The sequence below is a fragment of the Saccostrea cucullata genome, unplaced genomic scaffold, assembly GCF_032062105.1.
Source record: "Saccostrea cucullata isolate Sc308-1 unplaced genomic scaffold, CSIRO_AGI_Scuc_v1 ctg9016, whole genome shotgun sequence".
NCBI lineage: Eukaryota > Metazoa > Mollusca > Bivalvia > Ostreida > Ostreidae > Saccostrea > Saccostrea cuccullata.
The window spans coordinates 6856-28513 of NW_026926542.1; the positions used below are offsets into that span (position 1 = coordinate 6856).

General features: G+C 32.3%; 1 protein-coding gene across 1 annotated transcript; it reads left to right on the top strand.

The window, feature by feature from the left end:
• Positions 1 to 592: 592 nt before the first annotated feature.
• Positions 593 to 20767, top strand: LOC134271981 (protein O-glucosyltransferase 2-like; the record flags this gene model as incomplete). The annotated part of the gene is made up of 9 exons (XM_062754215.1): positions 593 to 930; positions 7337 to 7542; positions 7970 to 8181; positions 8783 to 8860; positions 11544 to 11716; positions 12396 to 12630; positions 12788 to 12997; positions 13459 to 13548; positions 20651 to 20767. Coding segments are annotated over exons 1-9 (1527 nt in total), but the record flags the coding sequence as incomplete, so codon positions are not given.
• Between the last annotated feature and the right edge of the window lie 891 nt (positions 20768 to 21658).

A 21658-nucleotide genomic window follows, 5' to 3' on the forward strand; every position in this document is an offset into this window, starting at 1 on the left:
ACTTGAATGATGAGATTAGGAAATATTTTGATATGGAAAAGTACTTCAATTTAATGAATTTTCAATCTTTTCTATAGAATTTTAAATAGAGACATAATTAACATTATGTTATTTATGTCTCTGATTTTAAATGTTTAATTTTGAATTTCATAACTGAAATACAAAGAATTAGGCCTACATGTATTTTTCACTTTCTAAACATATTTTTATTGTAAGAGATTTTGTCTTTTGGGGGGTTGTGGTTAATTTTGCTGTATTCTTTATTGTCTTTATTGTAATTTAATTATTATTACTTTGGAAATTTAGTTTCTTACTCTGCGGCATGTCAAGTATCTGTTTTTAAAGATAAATTCCGTTTATATGCATAATATATGTACCTTACTGATATTTAAAAAAGTACTTTTTTACATATCAATATAAGGTACATACGTATTTATAAACCAAGACCCAAGTACCTGTGCATAATAATTATGTTGTTCGGGTGAAGGGCTATTTTTACACACATAACCGTTTTCGTCCGAGTGTCATATTTCACGTACATGGTGCTCATTTCATAGGGCGTGATCTCGGAACAGCCAACGGAAGTTGACAATCGTACGCACCACATGTTGACACAGAGCGTTGTTGACATATGAGACGGAATGAATGAGGTGTATCTCTGAGAGTTTGAAATTACTTAATATATAACCAAGTGAAAAATTTTGCATCTTACCACTAGTTGAACATGTGTACAAGTGCAAAGGGCTTTTACTTTGTGCTTTCGTTTTTGATGCTTGTGGTTGAAAGATCGTCTGCACAAGGAGCCGAACAGTCGGGATCGAGGACTCTATCCCTTGATAAGACTATCGTCTGGGGACCCGGGCTTAAAGCCCGGTTATCGTTACCCGCCAGATATTTTTTTGTCCAGGCTGTGGACCAATTTGGAGAAAAGTATGTATATTTTGAAGTGCGTTACTTCTGTTACTTGCGACATGAACATCACAGTGTCTCTGGCTTTTCAGCTTAGTTAATACCTCTATCATGGTACTAGGGTACAAAAGTATCACCTCAAAAATTTATCTTGCCTTATATGTTTCAGTTTCATTATTTAGAGATTACAGATTATGCACTTAAAACATCCAATCATATATATAAAATGTTATACTCATAGGCATTTCAACTTAATACAGGTTAGTCAGCCTATATATTATATGTACCAGTTAATAGTTGCATCATTAACACGTTTAAAAAAATGAATATTGAAACTAACTTTTAAAGGGAGGTATAATTTTTAAGAAGCATGCACATTTACACAGTTGTGTGGGTCTTAGAAAAATATAAATATGTATAATCACAGGCACCTGAATTTTTATCAATAAGTCGCTAAATAAGCCAAATATCGAAAAATTCTACCCCCTCTATATATAAATATAGAGGGGGTAGAATTTGTCGATATTTGGCTATTTAGCGACTTATTGATAAAAATTCAGGTGCCTGTGGTATAATGTACCTACTGATATGTAAAAAAGTACACTTCAATAGATACCATACATCATACATATTTATAAATCTAGACCCAAGTACCTGTGCACATGTATTCTAAATTACTTTTAATTCATTTTTTTTAAATAAATTAATTAGTCACTAATGCTTTATGTCATACCTTTAGTGCCAGCTATGTTTAATTTTTTTATCTTAAAAAGAACTTGAAGAACAGCCATGCATTTTAATTACAATCCTGATGGAAACACCATTAACATGTACTGCATGCAATTCTAGTTAAGATATTTTTTATATCTCAAATTTTTTACCAAAAAGTGAGTTGCAGTCTGTAATTTTTTTTATACTACAGAAAACTTTTTCTAAATTATCAAATATATCAGAGTATATAATTTTTAAATTTTCAATATTATTCTTTTTTTTTTCTCTTACGAAGATCAAACCTGTGTTTTTACTTCATTATAGAGGCAGACACAAATTAAGGTTCAATCAGTCTTGTGTCACGGACAGTTACAAATTAATAATTCTAAGAGTTGGACATTTAAAAGTTTTGTCATAATTCTATGCATTTTATTCATTAATCATGCATGAAATTCATACAACAAATGATGACAAGGTTATGGTTTTCATCACCCTTACTCTTTATACATGTTCTTAACAAAAGCAAAAATGTCCCAAGTCATGTGACATCTAATATATAAAACATGTCTTATTACTCAGAAACTTAATTGATAGTAATTTTATTTATAGTTTCACAGAAAGAACTTGCATTGAATTACTCCATATAAAACAAATTATCTCTAAGAATTCTTAATGTAATACATATAGCCTATATGCATGAAGTTATGAACCAGTGAAGATCAAGGAGTAGATCCAGAAGTTTTAAAGAGAGAGAGAGAGAACTCTAAGGGCATGTAAGCAAGGAAGTTTGAGGGCCTTAAAACTCAACCAAACTGTCTTTGACAATGATCTGTAATGATGAGGGGTAAATACTGAAATTTCAAAAAGATTGAGAGAGGATGGAAACTTAGAAATTTCACGGGAATCACAACTCGGAAGAAACGTTAGAAAGTGAAAAGGAAAGAAAGGGGAAATTATGAATCCAAAATATGTACATGTATTTTGACATGACATTAATTCTCTCACCCAATTATATTTTTAATTCCTTTACATGTGTCATAACATATAATGTCCACACACTGATCAAAGGGATTGAACTCGGATAATGAATACATGTGCTATCCATTGTGCTACCCTGCAGGCACCATTATTAGAGAAAATCTCTCAAAAAGCTGCAGGTATTGGGTGGAGTTTTAGTAGTATCTCTTAGAAACTGCATAATTGTAACTATAATAATGTTTAATATTCTCTGAAAACTCTCATGATACCTTCTAAATTAAACTTGATGTATGTTCCATGTAACATATATCTTCACAATGCCAAACCTCATATACATTGTATGTGTGAGATACAAATACATGTAAGCAGAAAGTCTTCATTAAATTCTACAGGTCAGGTTAAATATTAATACACCCATTATTCCAGGTCATATTGATCTTACATGTGTTTAATAATATCTGAAAAAAAATTCCTTAGCAACAGATTGTGTGTGGTAACCCATTAAACAGACTTTATATTGATTACTCCAACGTCTCTATCAGATATGGTTTAACTGAAGACTTTTAGAGTTCTATCAAGGAACAACTTCATCCATCAAAATGTTCAAGTGATGCAAGTCTAAATTTCTAATTTTGTAGTTTAATAGTTCATTAATAATTTTTGATAAGTAAAGGTTTTATGATTTTTAAGGTAGATTTTGTTGACAGGAATTTTATACAAATTTAATGTTACATTCAATACATTACATACATGTATTACATTTGTGGAGTTTTTAAAGAGACCCAGAGAATTCAAAGTGTTTGTTGTGACTTCATCCTATTTTAATTATAGCAACATGCATAGCAGTTTTAATGTGTTGCAGTCCACTGAACTGGTAAAAGACCATACAATTTCATGTACATATGAATTTAATGGCACTGACTTGCGCATGCCAGTCGGCATTTTCATCTTTTGGGAAATTAGGACCTGTCTCTGTACATGTACAAGGAATTTCCACTTAATTTCAACTTTGAAATTTTGAAAACTGAAGATAAATCACCACCCTCCCCCCTTAATGGGCAAGCAAGGCCACAAAGAGGTAATAGAATAAAATTTCATTGCAAAGCTTGAAAGCTTCATGAGATATCGCTCAGAAATGAAAGTTACACACACACACACAGAATGTATGAATTTAGTCTCAATTTATGACCTTGAACTTTAATCTTTTGACCTCAAAATAAATTTTGGTCTTCCTTAAGCCATGGGAAGTTATGGTATAAAATTTCACTGCAAAAGCTCAAAGGCTTCTCAAGATATTGCATGTTTAAACAAAGAATTTACAAATTTAATACCTTTGAGAATTTACAAATTTAATACCTTTGACCTTTTGACCTCAAAATCAGTAGGCTAGCTTCTTTCTTAGTGAAATTTCATTGCAAAAATCTCAAAAGCTTCTTGAGATATCATGTGGTAATGATACGGTTACAAACAGACAAAAATACAGAAAGACAGATGGATGGACAGACCGAAATTAAAAGTGGGGACAATAAAAACAGATATACATATCCTTTTACAGTAAGATTCATGAAGTTATTTAGATGGGTCTTTCTCTCTAGCCTGATGAATCAAGTTTTCAGTACATGTGTAGTTACCAATGACAAGCATTTATGTTCATAGACCCATTGATCTTACTGATTATCATTAGTGATTTTTACACCCTAATACCTGTCAGATGGAACTTAAATGTCTGTTTGACATCGATACATGAATTAAAATCACATGTATAATGCTTAAAATTTATTTAATCTGAAAGTTGAGGGTTGGTTTCATATTTCTTAATCACTTTAAAGCTTTCAGTTCCAGACACCCATTGAATAAGATAATATTATATTTGGGTGGAGTTCTGTTTGATGACAAAAAGATCACTAGACCACGGCATCCCCCAACACCATCTGTGAAATCTCAATCAGTCTTTATGTTGCTAATGGCTGCTGGTAGATAGATGTAGTCATGATTTTTCGGAAAATAAACCAAGAAAATTTGTTTATATAGAGCAGTGACATATAAGTATATTAAGAAAACTTTGAATTGGTACTTAAAAGGTTTAGTCTATCAGAGTATTACTGAAGTAGAATCAAGTACGTGTATATAAATGTTAGAGCAAGGAGGAAATTTGATTTTCAGTTTCCCAATCTGCAAGACACTTGCTCTTTTTTAACCATAAGGAATTTGTGATTTATACATGTATGTTATTAGGTTAAATTATCTCATATTCTGTACCTGATATATGCATCTGAATTCCATTGTTATTTGTTAATATTAATTAAAAGAAGGATAAATATTTATTGGAATTTTCCTTACACGTGTGACAAAATCCACTAGGTATCTACATGTATCATTGAATCAACTATTAGAAATTACTCTCTTATCCTCACCTGTAAGTTGTAGCATGAAACAGAGGAATGCAGAGTATCTTCTCAAAGAAAAGAAAAGTTTCCGATAACATTTAAATCATGATAAGATCAGTATATGAATCATAAAGAATTTGGTAGAGGGAATTAGCCATTAAAGGTACAAGATAAAGAAAGGTGTCTATAAGGACAAGATATTTTTAAGTATTAAAATCCTCAGGCAACAGGAAGCAAAGCTAATATAAACGATGTAGGACAGAAAAAAACAGCATCTTACACAACCCTAAGACCGTAGTTACCTTAGTTTAATAACAAGCTCTAGTAATTAAAGGCAAGATTAATTGGTGAATGACAACCGAATAGAAATACACTACTACGTTCATATCTTGTAAACAAACATTCATTTCACATCACAGTTCAATTCTGTGAATTCCAAATAGACATTTAAAGGAAATCCTGTCTTAAAACAAATATGAAGTTCTTACCGATAATTATTTATTATTACAAGTATTATACACATTCTTCCTTTAATCTAATTAATGTTAATAGAAATAGTGTAGATCCTAATACAAAATATTTGCAAAGACATTGTATATGATAACCTTTATTGGTAAATGTTATACATATAACAAAGATATCCCTAACCTTTTATGTAGACTTGTATCTAAATTGGTAAAAAGAATGTTCAAATTTCGATCTCATTTCTTTCTCCTCTAACGGCACATCAGTTTCTGATTTTCATATAAGATTAAGTTATAAACAATGCTATTTGACTGTGAAATTCTTGCTGAGGTCTGTAAGGTAGCCCAGTGTATACCCATTATGCATGACTACCCCAGGTATATCATATTGATCAAACTCATTCTCTCAGTATAATAATTATGAGAGTGGATGTAGTATATTGAAAGGACAGGAATATTTAACTTGTTTCATATTGCACAGTCTTAGACCACAAGATAATATTTTTACTTGAATCCTATAATTAATTATTTTTGTGTATGAGTAATGGATGGCAGCAGTTTCTGTGCCATATGTCTGCCCTTTTCTGTACAATTTATTACATAAATATGATAAATAGACACTGTTCATGAAAGAAAATTGTCCGACTTGGGCCACTGATAAAACATAACTGTAAATCGCAGCTGACGGGTAACAAGATGGCTAAATTTGTCCTTCATTAAGCTGGACTGCCTCAGGATAACATGTGGATTATTCCCTTTAGGGGGGAGACCTTTGAAATAGTTCATGATGCTATCTTATAGCCTTGGTTGCCAAATCAGATATCTAGTTTTATCTGCTAAGTGAAAAGAGATATCTGGAGGTTTTGTATTATGTATTCTATACATGATATTGTTTATTTTACGTAAAATGGTGTGTGGGACATAGATTATTCAGTCTTCATCCACAGTGACAGTAGAGTGACAGGTGGTACATTAAATCAACAATTTACCATTACAAATGACACACATAAAAAGTGAAGAAATGATATATCTGATTAGTAAATAGAATTAAAGAAATTATTTGGAGATTGAATTTTTGATTTATTTACTGCCCATGAATGAATTATTGAAATTAAGAGGATATTTGAAAAGTTTTAACTTGAGAGGAATAGCAGCTGCTTATCATAGTTTGTCCTGTTTCAATGCATTCAATACATTAGATCTGCACCTATAGTATCCTTGCAAGTACTAGAAGATCAATGTTATACACCTGTAGTTTTCAACAGTTGCTCATATTTGTTTATTTGCTAGATTTGATTTCAAAATAATGAGGGGTTTTCATGTCACTTGTGTGGTTTTTGTGTTGTTGTTTTTTTTTCATGTTTGATTTGGATTTTGTGGTTTTGTTTTACGATATACAACTTTTCAAGATGTAAATTTGGTGAATATATTTTGAAACCATGGAATTGGTTTTTTTCCTATTCAATATAAAAATGCCTGCATAACTCTCAAAACAGAATATACTTGATACATTGATGTATGCTAATTGGTATATTTATGATAATAAATTCAGAACATGAATTTTTTTGCATGATCTTCAAAGACTGATTTTTAACTTGTTTTTGCATCCCTGTGACCTCTCAAATTTATTGCATTATTTGTTCATAAATTCTTCAAATCACAGAACACATAAGCTTGTAAAAATGACTTTGATTTAAATATAGATATAGGTTGTGCAGCAGGCATTTCCTACATAAACCCTCTCCACAAGTGACTTAAAATATGTGACTTTAAAAATATGCTGAAATCTAACAATCAAGGATAAAATTGGTAGTACATATGAATAGTGTATATGTATCTTGCTTGTACTGGTATATTTTTTTATTTTCATTTCATATGTATTTGTAGTTTCACACATTCACTTGGAGATAAAGCTTTTGAAGTGAAGATAACCCAGGAGGATGGGAGCCGAGCCCGGATTTACGCCCAGGTCTTGGACCTTTATGATGGCAGCTACGTCGTACGATTCCGTCCATTTGTCACTTACAGCAGTCTCAGAATTAATCTGCTCCATAATGAAAACCATGTCTCTAAATCCCCATACTACTTGAGAGGTGAGTCGCCCTGAGCACACGTAGACAGGGTGGTCCTAGTCCCATGTCATGATCAGGGTCGTTAATCAACCCAGGGAAGTATATATTTAATAAATCAACCAGCAGATACACCTATGGGCTGGATGTACTTTATTTTAGCTATACAGACTGGTAAATGCAGTCTGTGACATGCATTTGACCCCATTGTTTCACCCTGTCAGATTCAATTTTGTCACTTTTTGGATTGTACTAGTATTGATATGTTTATAGGTAAGGTGATCATGCCAAATGTTCTCATTGATCTGAAGAGGAGATCCAGGTTCATAAAACTGCCAAATGCATGTCAAAAAATTAATGCACCTATGATAGATAATATGCACATATTTTACCACCTAAATCATCAAATAATGATACAAGAGAGGTAACTCTTGCCTTTCTCTCTCTCTAGGAATGGTGTACCATGAAGACTGTTATTGTCCCATGACTAATTTAGAGAAGTGGTATACAGCACATGACTGTCCTGACACCTACGAACAGATAGACAAAGATCTGTCCATATTTAAAAAAGTTAACCTCAAAAAAGTGGCAGCAGAAGCCATAAGTCGCTTCAACAAGAAGGGCATGCACAGTCTAACACACTATCGTATCATCAACAACAAGGTAATTAATTCAGATCACAGAGTTATGTATTTGATAAATCAAAAATACAATTTTGATTTAAACAAAATCAACATATACCAAATAGTCTTACACACCACTGGGTCTGAGTGCGTCATCATCAACAACAAGATAATCTTAAATCTCATAAGAGTAATGAAAACAATGTAGTAAACATAAAGTGTACTTATATTCACAAAGTTCTACACAATACTAAAATATAATAGACACAGTTCTATACACAGTACAATATCAACAACAACAAAATATGATACAGACAGTTCTACGTACACAATACCACATCTTCTACAAAAAATATAATAGACACAGATCTATACACTACTACATCATCAACAAAAACATATAAGAGACAGTTATATACACAATATGGCAAGTAAAGAGACATATGATTGACAAAGATTTATACACCGTGTACCACTTTATAATTCTTTATAAAGAAACTCGAAGTAGTTGCAGACAAAGTCTTGAACATTTTATATCTTGATGTGCTCAAATTTATAGAAAACAGATACTTTTTCTGCACACTTAAAAAAATCTGAATGTTTTCTTTTGAGCTTTAATGTAATTTTGTTTTCCATTTCAGATTTATAGGAAGACTTACGGAGAACATGTTGGATTTAAAATGTTCAGTGATGCCATCTTACTTTCTCTGACCAGAAAGGTATTGTAGAAAAAATGAATTTTTACTAATACATCATATGAATGTTTATCTAGAAGGGATATGTATTATTGTAAATGAGGATATATTCACATGTTTAATAAGCATATTAAACATCAGAAACTGTACATGTGAGCGTTATCATTGCAACATCAGGTTACTTTTAGTATTGAATAGAAAAATATACAAAGACATGGGTAAGCTACATGTAGGGAATATTTTATGAAAGATTTTTATGCCCTTCCATGAATATGGCCGGGGCATATAGTGTTTGTCATGTCCATCTTCCTTCCTTCCTTCTTTCCGTCCTTCTGTCCTTCCTTCACACTTTGTGTTAAGCTCTGTTCAAAGCTCAGTTTTAAAGAAACTATCCAAGATATTTTCATCAAACTTCATATGATGATAGATATTGATGAGAGCTATGCAAATGCATCAACATTTTGACCTTGACCTTTCCTTTGACCTTAACCACACTTTTCTTAAATTAGTGTTCAGCTTAATTTTAAACAACCATTCAAGATGGTGTTATCAAACTTCACATGTTGATACATACTGATGAGAGCTATTCAACTGCATCAACATATTTGACCTTGACTTTCCTTTGACCTTGACCTCACTTATCTTTAATATTAGTGTTTAGCAATTTTTAAAGATACAATTCTAGATATTTTTATCAAACTTCAAATGTTGATACATATGGATGAGAGACATTGTGCAACTGCATCAACATTTTTGACCATGACATTCCTTTGACCTTTTGACCACACTTTTCTTAGGAGGACACACAGACACACTGACACACAGATGTAAGCAATTCACAATGTATTAATATTTTTGACCTTGACCTTTCATTTGACCTTGACCTCACTTTTATCAAATTGTTTTTAAGTCAATTTTAAAGAAACAATTATAACACAATACTGCATATGCTGAAACATACTGATGAGAGCTTTTCAACTGCATCAACAGTTTCTGACCTTGGCATTTCCTTAGATCTTGACCTCGTTTTAATGAAATTAGTGTCAAACATATGCTGATACATACTGATATAAGCAATTCAACTGCATCACTATTAAGATATTTGATAAAAACAGATACAAATTTTCATGTTGCATTACTAATATACCCTTTGCACAATCTGAATGTTTTCTTTTAAGCTTTAATATGATTTTGTTTTGCATTTCAGATTTATAGAAAGACATATGGAGAACATGTTGGATTTAAAATGTTCAGTGATGCTATTTTACTTTCTTTGGCCAGAAAGGTATTATTGAAAAAATGAATTTTCACCAATTCATCATATGAATGTTTATCTAGAAGGGATATGTATGTTGTAAATGAGGATTTATATGCATTTAAATAAGCATATTAAATACCAAAAACTGTACCCATGGGAGGTATCACTGCGACATCAGTACTTACTGTTAGTACTGAACAGAAAAATGTACAAAGGCGTGAGTAAGCTAGGGAATATTTTCTTGCATCGATCCGAGGTGCATATTGTTTTTGTCCTGTCTGTCTGTTTATCTGTCTGTTGTCAACTTTAACCTTCACCATAACTTTTGAACCATGAGAGTTAGGGACTTATTTGGTATGCTTACTCCACTAATTAAGGCTCTTTCAAATGACATCAAGGTCAATGATCTTTTGACCTTGACTGTGACCTATATGCTAAAAATAGCTTTTTTGAACCTTCACTATAACTTTTGAACCATAGGAGATAGAGACTTCATATATGGTATGCATACTCCACTAATTAAGTTCTTTCAAATTGCAACAAGGTCAATGACTTTGTGATCTTTACTGTGACCTATTTGCTAAAAATAACCTTTTTGAACCTTTGCCATAGCATTTGAACCATAAGAGATTGAGACTTATATTTGGTATTCCTTCTCTACTAATTAAGTTCTTTGAAATGACACCATGATCAATGACCTTGTGGCCTTGACATATATGCTTAAAATAGAGCTTTTTTGAACTTTGTTACTGCCAAATGATGTCTAGGTAATTTTTCAAAAACATTTCTCTCTTGTTTTATATTTGTATTTAGCAAAGGAAAAATTACTTCCACATGTACATGTAAATTACAATCAATGTTATTAGTACTAAAGGTGCAATACCATGGAAGAGAACAATGGAATTCAAACTTCTCATAAACATAGTCAGCAGGTAATTGAATTATTCTGAAATGAGCAGGTATACCATTAAATGAAAGGTTATGTACACTTTGTAAAAACTAAACATGCAGCTGACAAAGTCTGTTTTATACTTGAATGTACTGCATTGTCAAACATTCTGGAAAAATATATTTCAATACTGAATACTACTTTGCTAGACTAAATAAAAATGTATACACTGTACTTAAATATTTTCACCTAGTTACATGACAAGGTGCTAAGAGATAGAAAAAAACTCTGTATGTATATATTAAAAATATAAAGTTTAGCCTTAACCTCATGATTTATTTCTTCATGTAAACATTTTTTTCCTCCTTCACTTTCATTTTCTGAATAATGCATATTTTAACATTCTGCTAGAATTTAGTACTAGCTAGAGTTCTTCTATGAAATTGTCATTTATAATTGCTATAATGTATATATAGATCCTTAAAGTTCTTGCTATATAATGTTGATGTGTGCATCTGCTCTAGTAAATTCTTAAGTAAGTTTGATGATGGATTTTGTAGGTTGTTCTCCCTGACACGGAATTCTTTGTAAATCTTGGTGATTGGCCACTGGAGAAGAAATCTCTTAAAAAGATCAAAGCAATATTTTTTTGGTGTGGGTCTGATGTTTCAAGGTTTGTATACTGTAAACCAACTTTTATTCGCACAGAGTCCACCCTCCAAATGATGTCAAGGTAACCTACAATTTGAAATTAAATTTCTGTCCTGTATTGTAAATATGTATGCTAGTTGTTTCATAATGCAAAGGAAAAATTGATCATTTAAAATTTGTACAAGTAGGAATTTAAAATGATTGAAGCATTATATTTGTTCAGAATATCTGTTTTTCAAGGTTTGTACATATACATGTATATATCAGAATAAACAGATCAATAGATAAACAGATCAATTTTTCTGTAAAATCACTTTACTTTTTGTGTCAAATAACCATAGTTTGAGGGGAAAAAACTGGTACATGGAGATTTGATTGAGTGAATATGGTACTGTAATTTCTATTAGAGGATATATATTCTCAAGTCTTTTCACACCAAAAGTTTTGTGATATTTCATAGATTTTTTTATTTCCTATATTTATATGTGATTATATGATGAAAAATATGTGAGGAGAAATATTTCAGTATTATACTGTTCTACATACTCATAGTTTATTATAATACTAGTGTTTTTTTTGGTTTTTTTATTTTCATGGAACGAAAGTTTTATTTGCCATGTTGAGTTCTATTTTTAGAACTAAAGTTAATTGTTCTCCACTGCAGAAGAAATTTCTTGAGTCAACATTTCAACAAAACATTCTGATATAATGGTAATAAATGGCATTCAGAACGATACTAATGATAGCCTTTTGTTTTGAAGGGTTACTTTAGATACACTATCCGTCCAGTCAACCAAAGTGGCCTGGGAGAACAAGACAGAGAAAGCATTCTGGAGGGGGCGGGATAGTCGACAGGAGCGACTGGACCTCGTGGTTATGTCACGGAAAGAACCTCAACTTATAGATGCAGCACTGACTCACATGTTCTTCTTCAAAAAGGAACCAGAAAAATACGGAGAGCTCGTGAAATCTACACCTTTCTTTGATTTCTTTAATGTAAGTATGCAGAGTTTATTCAGAGTTAAAGGAATATTTGCACAATCCCATAATGTATAAATTCTAGCTACTAGATAATAAAGATGATCCCATTTCATGCAAGCTAGTCCACTGAATTGTGTTTTGTGACATTTAATTTTCTTTTTTATATTTTCAGTATAAATATCAGATTAATTTAGATGGCACTGTTGCTGCCTACAGATTTCCATATCTAATGGGAGGTAACTCTGTTGTGCTCAAACAAGACTCTCCATATTATGAACATTTTTACAAGAGCTTAGAACCAAATAAACATTACATTCCGTTCAAAAGGGACCTTAGTGACCTCAGAAAAAAAATATTGTGGGCAAAGGAAAAAAAATTAATTGTCCACTAATTGTTTTCCCATAGGCGACAATGTTAACATTTCTTCTTATAGCAATGTCCCATTTTCGTTCAGCAGTGAGACCCCTCAAATCAAAGAGTTGTCTTTCCTTGGTTAAAATCTAGGTGGCATGTAATTGCCGGCAAAATGTGTCTGTCTGTGGCAACCTCTAAAAATGAAAGTGAAAGTAGGGGAAATTATTCGTTATAATACACAAAAAATGATGATCTTGTTAATTACATTTGCCAAACATTTTAAGTCGTCTTGACAATTTTTTTATGCAAGTCTGCAAATTAAGGAACTTGTAATTTTTTTCACTACTTTTGCTTACCGATTCTAAAAATAATTAGTGGGATGTACCCAACTATTGATTTTGAATTACATGTAACTTCAATTTATTCATTTTAAGTTGTCAGATTATATTTGTTTCTACAGCTTTTTTTTCATTTTATTTGCTTTTTTAGGCAAAGAAAATTTCTAGAAATGCTCAAGAATTTGTCCGAGAAAATTTATTACCAAAGGACATTTTCTGCTATCATGTGAAGTTGTTTGATGTAAGTACAAACAAATAGAATTTTAAAAACTACAGCAACAAAAACGGTCTTCCGTTAAGGCAACAAAAACGGTCTTCCGTTCTCCTCTATTTATCTGTTTGAATGAACTTTTATCTACGTTAACAAAGGCATATAATATTTAAAATGATACAGGAAAACAAACGACCGGAGGTGTAACTTACCAAGATTCTCGACATTACTTTAGACAATTATAGTCTTAATAACATTTACAAAAACTCATTTTCAATTTTTTTATCACTTCCTGTGACGACCAAAAGTGTGACGGCCAACGCATTTTACGCTCTATCTGTTGCCCAATCTTCATGGTTTATTATTCATATAAGTTTAGTGTCTTGATCTGTTACAGTTTAAGATATTTCGTAATGTTAACATCTCATTTTGAGGACAAGAAATCACGTGACCGGAAGTAAATTTTCAAAAAGATATTTGAGGTTACTCTAGACATTTCAGTCTGAATGAGATATTCTAAGACCATTTCAAATACTCTTTTATTAAGAAATAAATAACAAGTTTATAAACTTCAATGGGAATTGAAGTGTGTCGGTCACGTGATCAAATCCTGTGAAGGCCAAAGGCCTTCTCAAAAGATTTGATCACATACCGACCCACTTCAATTCCCATTGAAGTTTATAAACTTGTTATTTTAATTATTGCTTATATATATATTTGAGACAGACAATTGAACATTTTTGAATTTAAATTATTGCACTAACCATCCGTCGTAGATTTTGAAAAATGACGCAAGGTGTAAATCGGCTTGCATGGAGGTTACGCTTCGAATTCATTAGGCTAAGGAATTTATTTCGAAGGGAATATTTTGTGAAGGGCTACTTATGATCAGTAATAGTGAGCAGATTCTTATCTGGGAATATTTTTATTTGTGAAAATTGATAATTAATGCTGAAAAGGCACAAGAAACACGTCCGAAGATTGATGATAAAAAATTGGAGGAATTTCGGTCGCCGGAAAGGGATGGATGGATCCGATGGATTGAGACACTTGTCCGAGCCAGTTAATTTGTAATTTGATCAAAAACATTCTACGATTTCAGTAACTAAAGACATACTTATCGTAAAACACTGATAAACACGGAGACACGGCGACAGTTAATATTGAACTACGAAAACGCCGAGGTGTTTGCCAGCTGTTCATGGCATGATTGCAATGGTATTTTCCAACAGATTTACAAATTTATCGTGAGTAGAATTTAAAGATAAAATAATTGTTTATCATGAAAATTTAACCAAAAGTGTACCGAAAAAATAAGGATGAACGTTACAGACTGTGCAGCTGACAAAAGTGAAGAAAAATGTAAACAAACGCTAGTTTTCTCTAAGTACACAGGTTGAATCGATAGCCCAAAAAACTGTATGAAATACTTGTTTACAATGTAAATAAAATAATTATCATTTTACTTGCTTATTTTGTTCATTTTTATACATGAAAAGCAAGTAGGGGCCTAGAGCAGGTCATGTTATATTTATGTACCGGTAGATATTATTGCGCCGTGTGATTAGGTCACGTATTGACCTCTGACCTCTGACAAACTTCATACAGAATTGAAGATATTTTCTCTCTGTATGTTTATATAATGGAGAGATACCACAAATGTATATATTAAAAGATAATTATGGTTTAGTATGATACTGAATTTATGCAGTTTTCTCATAACCGGAAGTTGTCGATTTTGTTTCCAGTGGGACTGATATATTTCAAAACTACAAATAAAATGCTATAATGTATTACTAAGAAAGATTCCATAAAGAAATGTTGAAATTTTTTATTCATTTGATCACTTCCTGTGTCAACTGGAAGTGACAGCAGACGATGTTAACCCAAACGGATTTGCCTTCTCATCAAGATCTACCACTCCTATAATTTTGGTGTCTTAATCTCTTACCGTTTCCGAGATTTTCTAGCTACGATAACTTATCATTTTTAGGACATCCAAAATTCATAACAAATACTTTATCTATAAAAAGTATTTATGGGGGAAAAAAATACTTAAATTATTTAGTTTTTCTCTTATAACCGGAAGTTGTCGTTTTTGTTTCCGGTGGGACTGATACATTTCGAAACAACTAATAAGATGCTATAATATGATACAAAAAAAGTTTCATAAAAGAAAAGTTGAAATTTTCCATTTCTTTGATCACTTCCTGTGACAACCGGAAGTGACTGCGGACAATGTTAACCAAAATGGATTTGCCTACTTATAAAGATCTATCAGTCCTATAAGTTTTGTGTCTTAATCTCTTACCGTTTCTGAGATCTAGCTGTGATAATTTCTCAGTTTTAGGACAGGAAATCACGCGACCGGAAGTAAATTTCACATTTCTATTTTACGTTACTGTAGACACTTGCAGTCTTAGTAACATATAAAAAAATCATTACAAATACTTGATGTATAAAATATTTATGGGAAAGAAAAATACTCAAAATATGCAGTTTTCTCTTATAACCGGAAGTTGTCGGTTTTGTTTCCGGTGAGACTGATAAATTTCGAAACAACAAATAAGATGCTATAATATGATGCAAAAAAAGTTTCAAAAAAGAAAAGTTGAAATTTTCGATTTCTTGATCACTTCCTGTGATGACCGGAAGTGACGGCAGACAATCTTAACCCAAATGGATTTGCCTACTTATCAAGATCTATCATCCCTGTAAGTTTGGTGTCTTAATCTCTTACTGTTTCTTAGATATCACTCAGATTAAATATTTTTGAAAAAAGCGGAAATCGGACATATCTGACGAACGGAAGTGAATTTTGAAAAAATGAAAATACATCTGAAAGGTATTTTCACTTCTATCATCCCTGAAAATTTCAGGAAAATCCATCCAGTCATCTCTGAGAAATCCTAAAAAGAAACCGAATCACAAGATTTGGGAAAAAAAATAATAAGAACGAAAACAATAAGAAGAAACTAGATGTGAAACTTGTTGCGAGCAACGAGAGGTCTTCCGTCCGTTTCTGGAAAGAAAGCGTTAAACGGGCTGAAAAAGTAAAAAAGATTTGCACCCAAGGAGGATTGAACCCAAGTCGCCAGCATGAAATTCCAATGCACTAAATATTATGCTATGTGAACCTCTACTCTAAATCTACTTGTATATATTTACGAAACAGTGCTTCTCTCTTAAAATTATGAAATGCGGGTCACTATTAAAAATTGCGCCAAATGCTTCAAGCCCTTTCTTTGGAATGTTCTATTAAATAGGTGTGATAGCCTCAATGGAAATAAAAAAAGAACGTTCTTATAGCCTAAGATTCGAGATTTAGAAAGAATATTTAACACATTTTACAAATTTCATATTGTATATATGCATGTAACCTAAAGCGGTGAAACGGATATGATTTTTTTTTCAATTTCCTGTTTATCCTCAAAGTGAACTATCCCGATTAGTTAATCGAAAAAGGTTGAAACGTTTCGCCGGAAAACATGACTCGCCCTACGACTGTCAGGAATCAGATATCATTTATGCTCAATAACTTGAACCAGGTCTTGTGACAGAAGAATGCTAAAATAAACTCCATGAAGCGATCTTTAAAAAATCGTTTTCTTATTTTTGTCTTATATATTAGTTTAATATGACACAAGTGTGCATAGGAAAAACAGTGGTTAATATTTAAACTTACAAAATTAATTGATATTTTTTTTTGAGAAAGTATTACTTATAAGTATAATTTAAGATCTGTTTTTCGGCGATGCACAAGAGATATTAGGTATCGAATTTCATTTGCACATTTAGTCTTTCCTTTTTCAACTTTGAAAACCAGCCAAAACCAATTATAGAAGACATTCGTTTGACACAGAACTGCAACGTAAATACGACGTGACAATCCAAGTATTCCTTTGCCTTTCATTTATTCTTATGTTACTTTCGTTCAAACAAACGCTCGGCTGACTCTGTAAACACCTATTGCGAAATGTCGGCGTTGAAAGAGACAGCCGCCATTTTGGACCCGCTTCAGATTTTTGAACGCTAATATCTAGAGTTTAAATTAATCGACAGTCAAACAAATTATATAGTAAGCATTATTAAGGGTTTCTATTAACATACCGAAAATAAATGAAAAATACTGAAAAACAAAAAAGTAAGAAAATACGATTTTTTAAAATTTGCATCTCGTAACGACCGGAAGTACTGACGACGCACGAAAAGGCGATTCCGCAAACCACAAAGTCATGATCTATCATCTCCAATAAGTCTCCATATCATATACTTAGCCATTTTCGACAAAAAGGGGCAACCAAAATCGCATTTTAAAATCAGGAAATTGTCCATAACTTGGCACCAGAAGCGAATTTTCCAAATTTCTCTTCGGATGTAACAACTTCATATAATGTCACATACTTTGTGAAAGTTTCATGAGAAACCGCTGAATAGTTTTCGAGAAAATGACCTACACAAAACTTTGTCAAAAAAAATAATAAGAAGAATAACTAGATACGACCTCGTTGCGAGCAACGAGAGGTCTTCCGTCCGTTTTTAGGAAAAGAAACCCACGTAAAATCGAGCTGAAAAGAGATTCAAAATTTTGGTCACAAGGAGGATTGAAACCATGTCGCCAACGTAGATGCGCTTTTTTTTTTTTATTTTATATCCCCAACGCGCTAACCATTAAGCTATTGGGAGTACTGCTCTAAATATACTTGTGTATACCACGGTACTTTTGCAACAGTTCACCTGTCTAAGAATTATAAAAACGTTCATAATTTCGCGCCAAAAGCCACGAGTAAATATTTGCGCCTTTTCTTTGGACTGATCTATTTGAAGTTTTGATAGCATCAATTAAATTTTAAAAATAAAACATTCTTAGCGCCTTTATTTTATTTTGACGTTAAAAAATAAATGTAACACATTATACACATTACATATCGTATTAGCCCAGTTACACTAAAGCAGTGAAACGGAAATTAAGTTTTAAGATTGACACTAAATTGCAACGTACTACTGTAACGTGTCGGATCTGAGCGGTCAGTAGGTCCTTGCTCGGATTACCGAGTTTTACTGGGGATATGATTGTATGTAATATATACAGATAATAATATGACACCTGCCTGGTGTCTTAAATCAAATGACCTAAGTGCTTTGTATAATTATATATCTTCAGTTAATACCGGTACCTGCCTGGTGCCATATGATAATTGCCTCACTATACTCGTACAACTGACTATCTGCCTGGTGCCTCTTTATTTAGCCTTTAACATCTGCCTTGTTTGCTTCCAAATTGCCTATATAACTCTAGCCAAGTGGCTACAATGTACTTACACAGTATGATTTAACTTTGTAAGAGCTTCTCTGTCCTAATGATAAACCTATAGCTAATGTCACACAGCTACATTTTAACTATCACTGACTACGGCAACTTTGCACAATCCTATTTGAGCGATGAACCAATTGGTTTCTGTACCAAAGTGAAGACACAAGCCAGTTGGCTGTACTGCCCCTTTTTACCTCAACTTAATCAATGATCATAAGTTATCAGATATATATTGATAAAATAAAACAGACTGTCTTTCTTTTGGCAACACTGTTATTATTTTCTAACAAAAAATCAAACAATAATACTTGTATAATTTTTTCAAATTTACCAAATTTTTACAATATTTACATTGATTTTTATTATAAAAAAACAAATTGGGAGATTACTCCTCCAACCATTTCACTACTACGTGAGAGTCGAAGTAGTTTTTTACATTTCATGTATCCTTATGTCAGAATGGTTTAATCAAACGCTAGCTGCCTCCATAAACCCCTACTCGCAAAATGGCGGAGTTGACAGAGACAGCCGTTTTGGACCCGCTTAGATTTTTGAATGCAAATATCTAGACTTTAGATTTATCAACATTCAAACAAATTAAATAGTAACATTATAAGGAGGGCTTCTATTACTATACCAAATAAAAATGAAAAATACTGAAAAACAAAAAAGTAAGAAAATACGATTTTTTAAAATTTGCATCTCGTAACGACCGGAAGTACTACGACGACGAAAAGGCGATTCTGCAATCCACAAAGTCATATCTATCATCTCCAATAAGTCTCCAGTTCATATCCTTAGCCATTTTTGATAAAAGTGCGCGACAAAATCGCATTTTAAAATCAGGAAGTTGTCCATAACTTGGCACCAGAAGCGAATTTTCCAAATTACTTACGGATTTAAAAACTTCATATAATGACGCATATTTTGTGAAAGTTTCATGAAAAACCACTGAATAGTTTTAAAATGCCTGCACAAAATTTTGTCAAAAAAAAAAAAAAATAATAATAATAATAAGAATAATAAGAAACAGTATAATCACTATAAGGTCTTCCGTAAGACGAAGACCTAATAAAAAACAGTAGAATCACTATAAGGTCTTCCGTGAAGACGGGAAACCTTAAAAACAGTAGAATCACTATAAGGTCTTCCGTCTGAAACGGAAGACCTTTAAACAAATACCATATAGCTGGGATTTTTTAAGGGCGTGCTAACTTTGGCTCAAATTTTAGCGGTTTGGTAGTACATTGAAGTCCACTAAGTTTTAATTACAAATTTGCACGTTTGCATGTAAGTACCAAACACGATGAGAATTACTTTGTTTGGTTCTTTGATTAACATTATGAATTTCTTTTGGTTTTATTTATACTCTTGCATAAATGGGTATATGTTCAAACATACTGAAAACATATGTCGGAGATGAAATTCCTCTCTGCACTAATTTGTATTGGATTCCCCATTACACATGTTATATAGACACATCATACTTTCATAATGATGATTATTCATTATTTGACTTTTTTGGACATTAAACCATTTTTTTTGTGTGTGTGCACAATTCTTAGAATCAAGCATTAAAAACTATAAAAACTATAACAAAATTAATGTCAAAGGGAAGGGTTTAGTGATTTTCCCTGGATAGTTTTTTTTTGTGCCATTTTCTTCTTTAAAAGTGCTACATGTATCCACAGACTTTCACATAAGTGTTGTTCTGTGTCCCCTAGATATTTAGCATTTTATAATTATTTGAAAGATAAACTTTATTGTAATAGATTAAGCCTCTACTTCAATATGTTACTAAGAGATTTTTTTATTCAGAAATTTTCTGACCTGTTGGTGTCTAGACCTGACAAGCCAGATGATTCCTGGGAGCTTGTAGAACAACCTAGTGACAATGATTCAAGGTGTGACTGTAAACGATTAAAGAAGGTCAAGGTAAGTCATTCTGACAACTCCATGTGTGACTGTAAATGATTAAAAAGGTCAAGGTAGGTCATTCTGATAACTCCATGTGTGACTGTAAATGATTAAAAAGGTCAAGGTAAGTCATTCTGATAACTCCATGTGTGACTGTAAATGATTAAAAAGGTCAAGGTAAGTCATTCTGATAACTCCAGGTGTGACTGTAAACAATTAAAAAGGTCAAGGTAGGTCATTCTGACAACTCCATGTGTGACTGACTGTAAACAATTAAAAAAAGGTCTATGTGAGTCATTCTGACAACTTCAGGTGTGACTTTCTGTAAACAATTAAAAAAAAAGGTCAAGGTGAGTCATTCTGACAACTCCAGTTGTGACTGTCAACAATTAAAAAAGGTCAAGGTGAGTCATTCTGATTATCCCAACTGTTATATGCAAGCAAGAAATATTCACAAGTTGTGTTACTTTCCATATTTCTCATTGAAAATTGAATTTTAGCCTTAAAATTTATGTAGAATGTTGCCTCAATTACAAAAATTAGGATTTGGCAGATGGATTGCAATCTAAAGAATTGGGCATAATGAATGTGGCATATAATAATTGGTTTACAGAAAGTCATTCTGATTAACCTAGGGTGTTACTGTACGTGACTAAAAAAGGTCAAGGTAAGTCCCTCTGAATACCCAAGGTGTGATGGTGGCTAAGAAAAAATCAAGTACCGGTAAGTCATTCTGCTAAATTCATGTGTGATTTAAAGCAGTTCAAAAAGGTCAAGATAAGTTATTTTGATTACTCCAAGTGTGACTATAAGCAGTTGAAAAGGTCAAGGTAAATTATTCTGATACCAAAATCAAAAATTTCACTCAACCAAAGAATCCTCTAAAACCATTTGACTTGAAATCTGAAA